Source organism: Centrocercus urophasianus, unplaced genomic scaffold (genome assembly GCF_019232065.1).
Source record: "Centrocercus urophasianus isolate 14NV4802_14NV808 unplaced genomic scaffold, USGS_Curo_1.0 seq_28, whole genome shotgun sequence".
In the NCBI taxonomy this organism is placed as follows: Eukaryota; Metazoa; Chordata; class Aves; order Galliformes; family Phasianidae; genus Centrocercus; species Centrocercus urophasianus.
In genome coordinates, this window is record NW_024884844.1 from 5,629,974 (window position 1) to 5,644,656 (window position 14,683).

The window sequence follows — 14,683 nt, forward strand, 5'->3', positions numbered from 1 at the left end:
GCGTGGCCCAGTGGACCAGCCCTGGGCAGCCCTGCAGTGCCTTGCTCAAAAGAGCAAGATGTGCTTTATGGTGAAGGAATGGGACATGATAGCATTACTTTGTTTTGCATTTATGAGACGTCTTTCAGAACCATTGTATATGAGCAAGCATATGTGGGCTCTGGAACAGTTGATACTGAGTGATCCCTTCCTAAGGCTCTGCCTGTGGGCTTTCACACTGACAGCTCTTTAGGCTGACATGCCCATATTCCCTGGTTTGCACATCCTCCCCAGAAGCACATGCCATTCCCCCAAGCACATACTCAATGTCCACAGCTGGCCCAATTAACAGCACAGATGTGTCTTCAAAGGAATGTTCCCCCCAAGTTCTCCAAGCAGGTTCTGCATGGCTAGCACTCTCCAGATCCTGTGCTGAATCTCACCTAAGTCCACAAATATTACATTCACTGCAAGGCAGATAAGTATTTTGAAATTGTAAGAGACGCTTTCTCGAGCATCATTAAAAATTCCAGATGGACTCTTTCATAGTAGTAATGGAGAAACGCGTGTCTTTTCTAATGCCATTTCCTCAGATGAAACAAATTCAGGTGCATATTGAAAGTAGTGTATTTCTGTTCATATAAGGCAAATTCTGCCAAATTATCATCAGTGTAATCAAGATCTTTTTTCCAGGACTGCACTACTATGTAGTCATGATATTATGCTTTACTTTTTTGTCATTTTTTTTTCTTCCTTGTTTGTCTGTCTAGTGTTGAAAGTAAAGGAAGCAATATACAAAATACAACAGGCTTGCTGCTAAATTTGTGATAGCAATGAACAGTTTGGATCACACAACCTAACTTCAGTCTTTGTTACTTAATAAATGCATTTAATCTGGGTTAACGTCACACTCATAATTTAATCTAAACAGCATGAACTGGAACTCTCATATATTTGTGGCTAACACTCTTGGCACTAGCAAACTCTTATAGCTGGTGTATTAAATACAATACTGCAAATAACACTAAATTCTCAAAAGACACTTGAAAAATAGGCCCCTCTCTTCAAAAGCTTTTGCAAGTTTTCAAAAATCCAAAAGAGGAGCAAATTTAATAAGCCTTTTTCTTCTCATCAATAAAGCTGTCTTGGAAAAGGCTCACCAAAAAGGCAAGGCCTAAAGTAATCCCTTAGTGTGTTCTGGGTGAAGAGGAAACGTGGTTTCTCAGTCCTGCGGGCAGAGTTTTGTTTCCTGGTCAATGTCAAGAAATGGACATTTTGGCTATAGCCATGATTCTGTGTTGTCTACAGGCTAAGAGTTTGGAGCACTGTTTTCAACTTCCTTCTCAAAATCAATGTTACATCACTAACGTCTTCAGTCAACAATGTTTAGCTTTGTACAGGCTGGCTAACAGCCCTCCACAAGTACCCTTTGGACTCAGGAAGAATCACATCTGTGTGACTGCAGAGCACATGAACTGCACCTGGGCTTGGCACAGGTAACGCAAGCAAAGGTGGCTCTTTAATGGCCCTATCTGCCCAGCCCCAACTTTCTGTACCAGGAAACAGGATGTGTCATAGATTCAGGCATTTACCATGGACGTAATAGATCTTAAGATTCAGGCTATGAAATAGCAGATATCTGGGTACCAAGCAGAGTAGGCCTTTGTGAGTACTTTGCAAATGGACACAACACACAAAGCTTTTACAGTGTTTGCTTAGAATGAAGTAGGTTTCTGGGCATGGACAACCTTAGGAAAAATCTACACAAGTCAATGGAAGGCTCCCATTGCCTTTGGTACTTCCTAGGACAAGATCTTTCAGTCTTACTGTTGTTCTCCAAACAGAAAATCAATCAACTGCCAAACTTGAAGTCTTCTATGCTTATAATTTAAAAATCTGATTGTAGCATGCTGTAGATGTTGCTATAAATATGTATATTCACTCACAATAGGTAACAGACTCACTGCCATCTGTCCCCATCTGATGCAATCTTGGCAGCATCAGTGAAAGTCTTAATTTGGGTCATATCTCTGTTTAATTGTCCCTGAAGTAAATGGGATTTCCTGTCCTTTCACAGCTTCAAGTTGCCACCAAACTCCTCCTACAGCTACTTTTACTAACTCCCTGCTACACTTGATCTGTTGCTGAATATCAGATACTCTGACCTGTAACCACCAAAATTGTTACAGGGCTAGAAAAACGATTAAGCGGTCTATGGAATGATTCCTGCCCTGTCTTTGAATAGAGCACAGGGCAACCCTCTGCCATCTGAGCTGGTGGCGAAGTTCTTGTTAATTAGCTTCAATAGGAGGGGAATGAATGCTCTGAGAGCCAGTTCAAGCAGTGCTGCTTTCCAGACTGATTGTTTAAGGAGACTCCATCCGGAAGGGCAGTGGCAGCACTCTTTTTCCTGGGTGCTGGGCTGGAACAGTCACATCTTTTGTGATGACTGTAATAGAGCTTGAATTACCTGGGTTTAGTGTGCAAGTCCTGAAAACTGCTTGTGGAATAGGCTGAATTAGGTTAATCACAAGCCCCAGTGCTTTTGCATTGTTCTGTGAACAAGGAAAACTGTTTTCTTGCAGTAACGTTTTTCATCACTAATTAATCAAAATCTAAATGTGCTGAATGGTGCGTGGCCACTGACTTCAGTCTCTCAGCAGCTGCTAAAAGCACTGAGTAATCTATTCACTGCAATAGAATAGCTCCTCAGACAAATCCCAAAACAGAAGATAATGTTTCTTACCTTCTGAAAGGCTCAACACCAGGCAAAGCACCACAGTGAAGAACATACAGCGTCCCATTGCTGCCCCTGCTGCTGCTGCTACTCCTCGCTAAACCTGAGATGAAGTGCTTTTCTCTTCCAGCGTCAGCTCATTTAAGGTCCCAGCCACAGGTAGGGAGTTCAGCCCCGAGCTGACGTCATGGTGGCAAGTGGCAAATGACAGATCCAAGCTGTTTTTTTCCTTCCTTCTCAAACTGGGAGGAGACTTCTGGACCCGCAGTATTCTTCCTGTAAGTTATAAACATTTGAGACCAGTTGACACAAGGAAGTTAATTAATGCTAAATACATTGACACAAACTGACAGGACACTAGCTATCCCTGCTAGCTCAGCAAACACTTTCGGTGTAATTTAGGTGGAGGGTGCAGTGCAGTCTGTTCCTAAAAGGAGAAAAAGCTATTCCATTCCAAAGCATGCTAATGATGTACTTAGAGCAGAATACCTGGGACATACACACTCAACTCTTTGCAATACACTGCCAGTGCAGACAAATTCTATGTCTCAGACCTCAAGCTCTCTATACTTTAAAGCAAAATTTTACCCCAGAGCATCTCTTACTGCTCAGCTGCTCAGGGTGGAAAGCAAGAGAAAACGCCTGCATCTTCAACATTCACAAAACTGAGCTGGCTTTGGCTGCTTTGGGAGTGATTACAGCTGGTCTATTTGCCTACATCTTTGTGTGTTATGGGCTAGTTAAAGCAGTGTGGCAAAAGAAGCAGGAACAGGGAGGACAGCCAGCAGCTATTTAACTACCTGGGCAACAGCCCTTCCTTCTTAGGAGTAACTGTGTTTGTACCTGGGAGACATTTGGAAACAGGAATGTTGAGTCTGTTACAGGGAACCTTCAGGAGGCCTGGAAATGGGAATTAGCACAGGGAGCCATGGAGCAACTAACGCAGCCAGAACTTGGGAAAAAATTGATGGATTTACTGAAATCACGTATCAGGAAGCTCTGAAAATCACAGAATCATTAGGGTTGGAAAAGACCATGAAGATCATCCTGTCCAACCATCAACCTTTCACCACTGTGCTCACTAAACCATGTCACTCAATATGACAGAATAATGATGTAAAGACCAACATGAGGAGGAAGACCTGTGGACAGTAGCTGTTTCTCCGCAGACTGCTTATTTTCAGCTGCCTCACCTACACAAGTTCTCTAGCTCAACAGTGCATTTGTTCTACATTGTGCCCCAGTAAAACATACCACTTGAAATCAATAGATGCCAAATTGCCCATGGTATGTTGCAGCTCCTCCTTTCCAGGAAAAGATGCCATTGAGTAACTTTCTCCCACTCTGAAGGTCTGTCTGATCCTAGATCCTGCTGCACCTGCCAGGAAAGCCTTACTGGGAAGCACACACAGATTATCCTGCCATTGTAACCCATGGACAAGAAAACACAAGCAACCCACTGGTGTATCCCCACAGTGCCACTTTGGTGGGAGTCTGTGGGAGTCTGCTCTTTCCTGGCAAATGCCACTGTCAGCAATACTAGTACGTTGTTAACAATTTCCAAATGCAAATTGACGACTTGCTTTTGAAACTCCTCTCCCCTTTCTTCACCTGCTTTTGTCTGATCCTGCTGTGCTAACAAGACATGCAGTCTGTGTGCTAATCTAATAATGCATTCAGAGGGTGGCTCTCTCTCTCTGCAGGAGGGTGGGCAAGATCAAAAGCATTACTCAAGCTGTCTGTGTGCTGGGGTTGTCCTCAGCTTTTAACTTGTGCTGAACCAGGAAATATTGGTGGCTTGCAAACAGCAACAGTAGTTGGGTGCCTCTCTGCCAGCATGAGGAGTGAGTAGCTTCATCCCCCAGCTCCTGCTATAGAGGCCATGACTTGGCCCAGGACCCAGTCACAGAGGCTGCCCTGGTGTCCCCGGGGTGCTGGAATGGGCTCTGGTCTCACACCAGGAAACCTCTGCCACCCCAAGATGCAAACTGAGAGTAGAAGAACCAGGCCACTTCTCAGAGTATTATCAGAAATGTGTGCTGAAAGTCAGCAGGTGTAGATGATAATGGCTGAGGGCTGACTACATCAGCTGCTACTGATTACGTTGTCCAGCTCATGAAGGCTGTTTTCTGCAATGAGTGCACAAGAGAGGCTGGCATACCCTGAGCCATGCCTTTAGAACTAACTCCCACTCTTCATTGTTTGCTTCTGTCACCTCTGGGGTGTGTGACACCTTCACCATGCAAAAAGCACCAGGAAAGGCACTGAACAAACATCTGCACACTTAATAGATTTTTTTCCTCTACTTTTTGACAGATCAGCTGTCACAACAGGCTGTCCTGGTGAGAGGTGAGGTGATGAGGCTACATGTGCCTCTTTGCTTGCAAATTTAGGGGGAAACTTGGAGATTTGACCATTTAGGAGAGCACAGAGAATTATCAAAACAGGACAACCAATATCAGTGAAACATCATTACCTCTAATAGAATTATTAAGGAAATTATTAAGGGCATATGTAGACATCAAATAGTTGACTACTAGTGCAGACAGACTTGCCCTCCCAGAGTACCTCTGATGTACCATAGAGAATCGCAGACAAATCATTCTTTGAGGAAGTTTTTAAGTTACTTTCCAGAAGCTGTAAAACCAAACTGACATGCGTCAAAGTTATGACAAGCAAGAATACTGATCAACAATTACAATGATTTTAAAGTGTGCTACGTTTAATAACAGGCAGTGGTTATTCACCTGTCTTGATCCTTGTTTATGGCAGGAAAACAGTATCAGAGGTGAAAGGTTTTTATTAAGTTTAAGATAAAAGTAATGGCCCCATTATCCAGCCATAACCTGAATATAAACATGGGACAACTGGGGCAATTGTGTCATCAGAAGGTGTTCATTGGAGAAGGAACAATGGTCTTTTATAGCTATTCACATGCTGCATTATTTCTTCCTGCATATTTTTTCAGTTCTATTCCTTACTAGATTCCCATACATTTTGCTGTCTCATGTAAATTTAATTAATCCACGGAATATTACACACACATAGACTCATAGAACAGCTTGGATTGAAAGGGACCTTGAAGGTCACCTAATTCCAGCCCCCAACATTTAGAAATGTGTGTCATAACTGGGTGAAGATTCAAACAAACCTGCAGAAAGTCTAAATCAAAATTATACGTATCCAGACTCACCTGTAATTGGGGGAAGCATATGCAGTTCAAATTCTTCTGTTGGCTGGTTCTCAAGATGGGAACTGATTGTTGGAGTCCCTTGGGAGGTAGTTTGAGAGGCAAAAAGAGTCCAGAAAAGTTGGACATTTTTCAAGAGTGAAATCTTAAAGGCACAGGAACAGGTTGTCCCCATGTGCTGAATGGAAGACCAGCCTAGATGAGCAGAGAGCTTCTTCTGGAACTCAGTAAGAAAAATAGAGTTTATGACCTTTGGGAGAAGAGGCAAGCAATTCAGGAGACTGCAAAGATGTGCAGTAATGGGGGAAGCAAATGAGAAGGGTCAAAACTCAGCTAGAACACAACTTCATTGGTACAGATTAAGGCAATTTAAAAATTTTAAAAGGCAGGATTCACCCAAAGATACAGAATGAGCTGGCAGAAGTGCTCATCAAGCCACTTTCAATAGCCTGTCAGCAGTTCTGTATAACCAGAGAGGTCCCAGTTGACCAGAGTTTAACAAATATGATGTTCACCTACAAGATGGGCAGGAAGGAGGACTCGAGGGAATAACCAGCCTGTCAGTCTGATGCCAGTGCCAGTGAAGGTCATGGAGCAGATCAACCTGAGTGCCATGACATAGCACGTACAGGATAGCTAGATGATCAGATCCAGTCAGAATGGGTTTGTGAAAGACAGTCCTGCAGGACTAACCTGATCCCCCATCTATGACAAGATGACATGCTGTTTCCCACAGATTCTCTTGGAGAAATTGGCTGCTCATGGCTTGGATGGTTGTACTGTTTGCTGGGTAAAAAACTGTCTGTATGGTGGACTCAAAGTACAGAGTTAAATCAGAAGGTAGCCAGTCACAGGTGATGTTACCTAGGGCTCAGAACTAGAACAGGTTTTGTTTTGCATTTTTATCACTGACCTTGAGGAGAGGATGAAATGCACCTTCAGCAAGTTTGCAGATGACACCAAACTGGTCAGGAGGATTGATCCGCCTGAGAGCAGAAAGGCTTTGCAGAGGGGTTGGGGTAGGCTGGATCAGTGGGCTGAAGCCAGTTGTATGACATTCAACAAGGCTAAATGCTGGGTGCTGCACTTGGTCACAACAGCCTCAGATACTGCAGGCTGGGGGCAGAGTGGCTGGAAAGTTACCTGCAGAAAATGACCTGGGGGTCTGTTTGGCAGCTAGCTGAACATGAGCCAGCAGCACGTCCAGGTGGCCAAGAAGGCCAATGGCACCTAGCCTGCATCAGAGCCAGTGGGGCAAGCAGGGCCATGGAAGGGATGGTCCTTCTGTCATCAGCCCTGATGAGACTGCACCTCAATAGAATCACTTTGGGGGTCTTCACTATAAGAAGGTTATTGTCTGGAACAAGGATGACAGGACTAGAAGGCAACCTGGTCTAAAAGATAAGACTTCTGAGGAGTGACTGAGGGAAGTGGGGTTGAGAAAGAAAGACTGAGGGGAAACCTGGCTGCTCACTACAGCTACCTGAAAGGAATTTGCAGAGATGTGGGTTTCAGTTTCTTTTCTCAGGTGACAAGTGATAGAATGCAAGGAAATAGGCTCAAGTTGCATCAGAGGATATTTACATTGGATATCAGGAAGAATTTGTTCACAGAAAGAGTGGTTAGGCTTTGGAGCAGGAAAGTGATGGAATCACCATTAGAGGTACTGAAGAGACGTGTGGTGGCTGTGGCGCTTATGGACATGGTTTAGCAGTGGACCTGGTAATGTTAGGTTAATGGGTGGATTCAATGATCTTATGGGTCTTTTCCCACCCAAATGATTCTATGGTTCAGGACACACAGCATGGATGCATTCAATGATCTCAGAGGCACTAGTAAGCAAATACGAAATGGGCAGGACTGTTGAGTCACATGCTTGTCCATAACTGCAAATTTACCCAACCTCACAGTTACATAACCTGTTCTTTTGCTTAAGAGATACCAACACCACACAGAAAACAGATCAGCTTGCAATACTATTACTGGTAACAAAACAGTGGCACTGTAACATGCCTTTCCTTACAAATGAACAGAACATCATTTGACAGGATTAACCATGTTACTCTCTCCTTTTATTTTCCCACTGAAGTTTTACTAGAAAAGGAGCAGGCATATAATGTAATTCTGTACCATATTATTGCAGAAAGTAGACTTGAATTTCAGGGTGCAGCAAGAAACTATGTTCTAGACTCACCATTTCTCTGCAGATAGCACTAGTGCAGATGTCTGTATGCAGAGACCTGTGACACTAGTGTAAAGGCAGGGAAATCTTACCTTCTGTGGATGCTTGCCTCTTCATGGGTATTGGAAGAATCAGATGTGGTTTCAGATCACCCACCTAGACTTTGGTAGAGTACCTTGGTCCCATTCGATTCCTGTCAAACCCGAGTGTTGTACTTCTCTGGGACACAATATAGAATGATTGCCCCAGATTAACAAGCCTGCCAATACTCAGGATGCTCTTCCATACCATGTCTCTTTGCAGGACTCTGTGTTTGTCTGGATACAAGGGACCAAGCTTTCTCCTCGGAGGAACACTCAGCTTTACAGTCTTCATGGTTCCCAGTGGCTATCAGTGATGTGGGACTGACCTCATTGTGGTCAAGTTCCCTGTCCTTGCACCAACCTCTCTAAAGCTTTTCCTTCCCTATTTTCACCAATTCCAGCATTTCCAGATCAAAGAAAAATTAAATTGAGTAAAATTCTTAAATTAAACTTTGAATGGCTCAGTACTATGGAAATAAACATAGCACAGAAGCAAGCACAACTCTGTTTAGCACAACTAATCTGAACATATCACTTTCCTCTTGCTTTTCATTTTAGTTATTCAATCACCAAGCACCACTAGAAGAACAAAAGGCTCTAAGATTTCTTCAATCTAAAAGTTGCACATGTATCTCTTCACAGGGAAAACTTTAGACAATAAAAAAGCTGACACATACTAATATTCATAGTTTTATTGTATCTTTTTATAATACTGACTAGAACGCCAGATTTAATAATATTGGATGCAGGTATAAAAATAATCCAATCCTTAAAAATTATATTTTGCTACTACAGTACTGTATAATTAGTAGAGGCAGAAAATATGATACAACTTTAAATAATACTGGTTTGGAGAAAGTCCTTAGAACCCCAGCAACTTGGAAGCGAACATTCAGAGCTGCATAGAAGGAAGCACAACAACGGGAAGAACATGAAGCAGGCTGGTAGAGGAGGCACAGATTAATGCTTAAAGTTCACCTTTTGAAAGAGACCTTGCTAAAGGTGTGCATTACTACCACGGTTCTGAAAGCTGTTAATGAAATTGTGATGACTTTACATATAAAATTTTGGTTTCTGCTAAGAGAACATTCTGCAGAATGTAACGGGGCTTAAAACAAATGGTTGAGTTGAATAGAAATTATTACATGCTTATTCTGTTTTGTTGTTGTTGTTTCCTTTCCTTAAAGTAAGTTAATCGTACTGATAGTTTTTATAACAGGCACATCAGGCAAATTTTGTGTTACTGCTCAAGAAAAAAAAAATGACCACTTTTACCAGATTCTGCGCATGTGGGGTTGTGCAGATTTGGGGCCACTTACCCAAGCAAAACTCTCATCCCTTCCAGCATTTTACCAGAATGAAGACCAATAGATTTAGCACTTACACATGACTTCTGAAGAACGTCAGGCACCCTCTCTCAGTTTTCCATCAACAAGGATATTATCACACAAAACACAAACCACACTGGAGAGGTGTTATCTCAAGCATGACCTTACAGTACAGAACCCTTTCAAAACTGGGAGATCTTGTTTCATTTCTGAAAGCACAAATATGTGAACTGACAGGTAGTTCTTAACTGTGAATGCACGAATCACCTCTACATCCCTGGAGATCTTACACTATGGGAAACAGGTCAGCTGAACAGTACAACGTCTACTATGAAATTCACATTCATTCTCTTCTGAGAAAGTCATTTCAGATCTTGAACAACCTGTTTGTTCAATCTTACTTAATACAGGCTACAATAATAAGGACATATGAAAAATAAATATGATGTGAAAATGTAGCAACAGTATCACAGGAATGGGCAGAACACAGAGTTGCAGGAACGCATGGCATACACACAAGTGACCCTGACAGGGAAATAATTCAGACCTAAAATACTTCACTGCAATATGGGAGAGTCACCATCCCAGTCACCAGAGTGGATGCTGGATTGGGTCCTTTTGTGTAAAGAGGAGAAAAGCAATAGTCAGCAGAGGAAGAACATGTAAATAAAATACATCTATTCTTGTTAATTTAAGGAAGAAAACTAAACACCACCATGAGAAAATGAGAAGTCCAGATAGATTTGGAATGGATGTGGCCATTTACCAGCATTAGAGACACGTCCTGGGAAAGCTCTTTCTTTACAAGGCTACAGCAGTGTCCAAACTCATACTGCTGCTCTGTCAAGCCTCAGCAAACAACCTTTATAAATATTGGCACCATTCTGCAATTGCAAACACCTCTCACTAAATTCATTTCATTGCTATTTTTAGAAAGCTTTTTTTTTTTTTCCTCTCTCTTTTTCTGTTGCTCGCAGTGCAAGCAAATCAATTTAGTGTCTCTGTAAATGACCACAACAAAGCAACTTTCCGGGATATGCTGCAATGAAAACAAGATTCATTGCTGTTCTTTTATCTAGTGCTATAAACACAGGGTAAAGGGCATCCAAATACCCCTTTCCCCACATTCCTCATACAGTCAAATTCAGTGCTTTGAGGTTTCAATGGTGTGCAAAAGAACACTGGTTTTCCAGTGCAGCCATGCACTGGAAAGGGCTGGCCATGATGAGCAGGGAGCAGGACAGGGATGCAGGAAGACTGCAGCATTCCTTTACCCCTCCTGTCTGCACTGCTCTGCTCTGTTCACTCTGACTCAGTCTCCCAGGCTGACTGCTGAGGGGGTATTTCTGTGAGCAAGGGGCTTCTCTCAACACAAGTGGTAGAGCACTGTAGCAGCAAACAGGTCTCCTACATCCTTTCCTGTTGTCAGCTGAATTAGCACTTTTTTTCCCCAAAGACTCCCCCCCCGCACCACCTGTGGGCCTTTGCTGACGGCTCACCTGGCTTTACACAGCAGCCAGAAACACAAAGAGATTCTTTGTCGAGTTGGTGTCGTTTTCCCTCCTTTCCCCACACCTGGCTGAGTCACTTGCAGTCTCCTAGTGTGAAACCTGCTACTTCTATCTTGTCCTCTGCAATCTGGGGTGCTAAAAGCAATCTAAACAGCCTGAGTTGCATTTCCTTATGCATCCTAGGAGGAGTTAGGTACTAAACACAGGGGCACCCACATTTGAAAGCAGGCTTCAGGGAGTGATATTCAACATGGAAACTCATGTCCAACAGGATTGACAAAAGCCAAAACCGCTGCCACTGCTTATCCTGCACAGGTAAGTGCCTTCACTGACCTTAGGGCTGGCACCTGTCTCAATCCTTTCCCCCTGAGAAAGCCATAGAAGGTTCTGGCAGGTCAGGAGAGACCCTTTTGCTCCTCCTGTGAGCTATGCATTGAGTCACATTTGTTACCAGAACTAAAAGGAAGCTGCAATGGACTAATCTCATAGTAATTTCCCTGACATTTACTTGCTCTAGCAGATAGAATTTCAGTGCAATAAAGTTTGCTCTCTGGGAAAAAAGCCAGGGTTTGCAGTCCTCACTCAGAAAATCCTTCTGACTTTCTCGAGACCCATTCATTTCATTAAGAAGAATTTTAAAGATCATTAATAAAATGAATTCTGTGATCTCAGTTAGGAATAGTCCTATCACATTTCCCACTCAGCTCACTCGCAATCTGCAATTTGCTGTAAAATGACAGATTGAAGTTTTGCTCACATAACCCATATGTTGCTCTTTACATAGAAGAATCAATCTGCATTTGTCCTTTGGTATTTCACACTTTGTTCTTTGTACCTGGCACACAAAGGAACATGTAACAGCTTTCAAACTAAACAAGAAATTAATCATAGTAGGTATAAGCAGACCTCCACACTCTTTCCTGTCTGAGTGTCATGCAGTTAAATCCTACCATCATTGCTGTGACATGCTTATTTTTTTGATAGGCTGCTTTAGCAAACAGGGAAAATCCCAGTGCTCATCTGTGTGCTCTGGATTTAGATCTAGCACCACGTTCGTTCCAGCTTTCTCATTCATTTGTATTAGAGACAAAGCTTTCACCTGTCCCATGGAGAAACAGACCCTTCTGTCCTAGGCCAAAGCTAGTGTTGGGTGAAAGAAGCTGTTCACCCTCCTAGGAATGACCCCAATAATGCCCTCTTTGAAGAGCCCCAGAGCACGGCAGGGTCAAGGCCTTGGTTCACACCACCCAGTGGACCCTGTGCAATTAAGATATTGGCTAGTAACCACGAGTAGAAGAACATCTTTCTCAATTTGAAAACACAGGGAACAGTTAATTCTTATGCTTTGCCTGTTACTCTCTTTTGGATACTATAATTAAAATGCTCCTAAAATATAGCTCCTTCAGCAGCATAAGCATGCATTCATTTCCACCCTACATTTGAGACAAGCCTGCAAATTTGATTATGGATTCAGTCACATGCACTATGACGATAAGATGATGTCAGTGCAGAGCATACTGCCCCTGGCATCCATAAATATCTAGTTTTTGCAAAACCACACCCTCCCTTTGCGTAGCTGCTGCTCCCTTTTGGTAGGGAACACAACAGAACACAACATTTGTTGAAAGTGCTGAAAGGGCTGGGAGCTTCCCAGAACCACCAGGACATGAGTATTGCCATGTTTACCCCGGGCTTGCCTTCAAGGACTAGCCACACCACACATCAGCCTTGGAACTGCCCTTCTCACCAGGGGTCAGGCACTTTGGGGACACATGCTGCAGCACTCAGTGCTTCAGAGCTACTTACTGAATTTAACTGTAGGCACTGTGCCTTTCTGAGCACTGTGTGGGAGAAAGGAATGTCAGATGGTACGTGCCCTTCAGTGCAGAGATGGTGGGTTAATGGTAGGGAACTGTGCTATCTGATATGCCCATACAAGCAGCCATCCTGAATTAAAAGCATGATCACACTGAGGTAAAGGTCTGTAGTGGGATCTTGTATCTGGACAAGGTCTAGATGGTTTAGGTTATCTTTTCAGTTAAGATAAGCGGGAAATACACTTTATTAATAAGAGCTCTTTCAACACCCTTCTCCAGAAAGAATGAAGTCAGTAAGCTTTTGATCTGATCTTTAGTGAGGAATGTAATAACTTACATTCTTCAGCTTCTGCCAAAGCGACTAATATGAACTCACACACCTAGCTGAGGAAACCTGCCCAGTTTGAATCACCTGAAACTAGAACAGAAGAAAGCAAAATATTTTGATGTAAGTGATCTTTGCGGTGCTAGGATTGAAAGGATCATGTTTCTCTCTGCCCTAAATGCAATTGACTAATGGAGAGCCTTATTTTCCAGTGGACTGTAAGTTTCCACAGTTCCCTCTGAAATCAAGGTGGGCTGTGAAGTCCTGAAAGCTATGTCCCACCCACAGTGCCTAGATGCCATGTTCCACCTGCCTAGCCAGGACCACAGCATTATTTATTCTTCCAACATTTCATCCAAGAAGCAGGGTGAATTCCCTGCTTATGTTTTTCTTCCTTGTGAGCAGCTATTTTACATCACATTTATGTTTTTATAGGTCTTTTCATAAGTAAACATCCTGTTAAGCTCCTATACAGAAGCATTGTGATGATGTGTAGCAGCATCACTTCTGAATCAGGCTGGCTGACAGAAAGACAACATACTCACACTCTTCCCTATGTACATAAGTTCTCAAAGCAGCACCCACGACCACCTGTGCCTACTTCCAGTTTGAATTGCAGTGGTATGACTAATTTCTCCTGCTTCTCAAAGACAATCCACCCATGAGTTCAGCCGACATTGCCAGGCACCAGGCTGCTGCAGGGGCCTCGCCATTTGGAGAACTTCTACCAGTAAGAAGGTCAGGCCCAGAGGACAAGCCAGCTTTCCTGTTGCATAGAAAGCAGAAAGCAAAGCAGCAAGGAGAAAAGGGGTGGACAAACTTGTCCTACCAAAACCAGTCACACAGTGAATCTTTGCATGAAGGTCGGCCAAGAAGACAAGCACAGTCAACAGTGAACAAGATCTGTAAACAAAACACTCCCCAGTGGTATTCAACACAGAGTGCTGGACACAGTTCATCCACCTGTACTGATCCATGCTTGCCATGTAGCGTAAGGAGTGAAGAAGCAGCACAGAACAAAACCAGAGTACACACGAGCTTCCACCTGAGTCTTTTACTGATGTGCACCTTGAGCCATTCACTTCCTTCTCCTCTTCCTCTCTGCTGCTCAGCAAATGTAACCATTTCTGGGGGCAGCAACACTCAGTATGGAGTTCAAAGATCATCCTGTTAAATGGAAGAGTAAGACTGGTGTGGGCTGAACTGCCAGGGGACACATTGTACCTGGGGATCAAGGGCCACAAAACTGTGTCAATCTTCCAGTCCCTCTCTGTTCTGCTAAAAATAGTCTCTTCTTCTGGCTTCATCACTAATAAAGGATGGATTGTATTGTCCAGGGTAGATGCATGAATGTCGAGATCCAGGCAAACCAGTGTAGGGAGGATAAAGTCCATTTCTTTCCAGTTCTGGATTTCTCAGTCCAGTTGGCTGTATTAGTAGGAAAAAAAAACACCACACAAGTCTTAGACAACTCCTCTTTCAAGCACAGCTTTACCACCTTTCCTACCAGTTGTTTCAGTAGATAGAAGGA

The 14,683-nt window shown here is 43.1% G+C and overlaps 1 protein-coding gene across 2 annotated transcripts in view; it reads right to left on the bottom strand.

Moving 5' to 3' along the window:
- Positions 1–8,848: 8,848 nt before the first annotated feature.
- Positions 8,849–14,683, bottom strand: part of HEG1 (heart development protein with EGF like domains 1) — a 38,532-nt gene continuing 32,697 nt past the window's right edge. For both annotated transcript variants that reach the window (XM_042827343.1, XM_042827342.1), the window contains exon 21: positions 8,849–14,580. In XM_042827343.1, the coding sequence (XP_042683277.1) occupies positions 14,431–14,580 (150 nt within the window). In that variant the 3' untranslated portion in view covers positions 8,849–14,430. The remainder of the gene's footprint in view (positions 14,581–14,683) is intronic.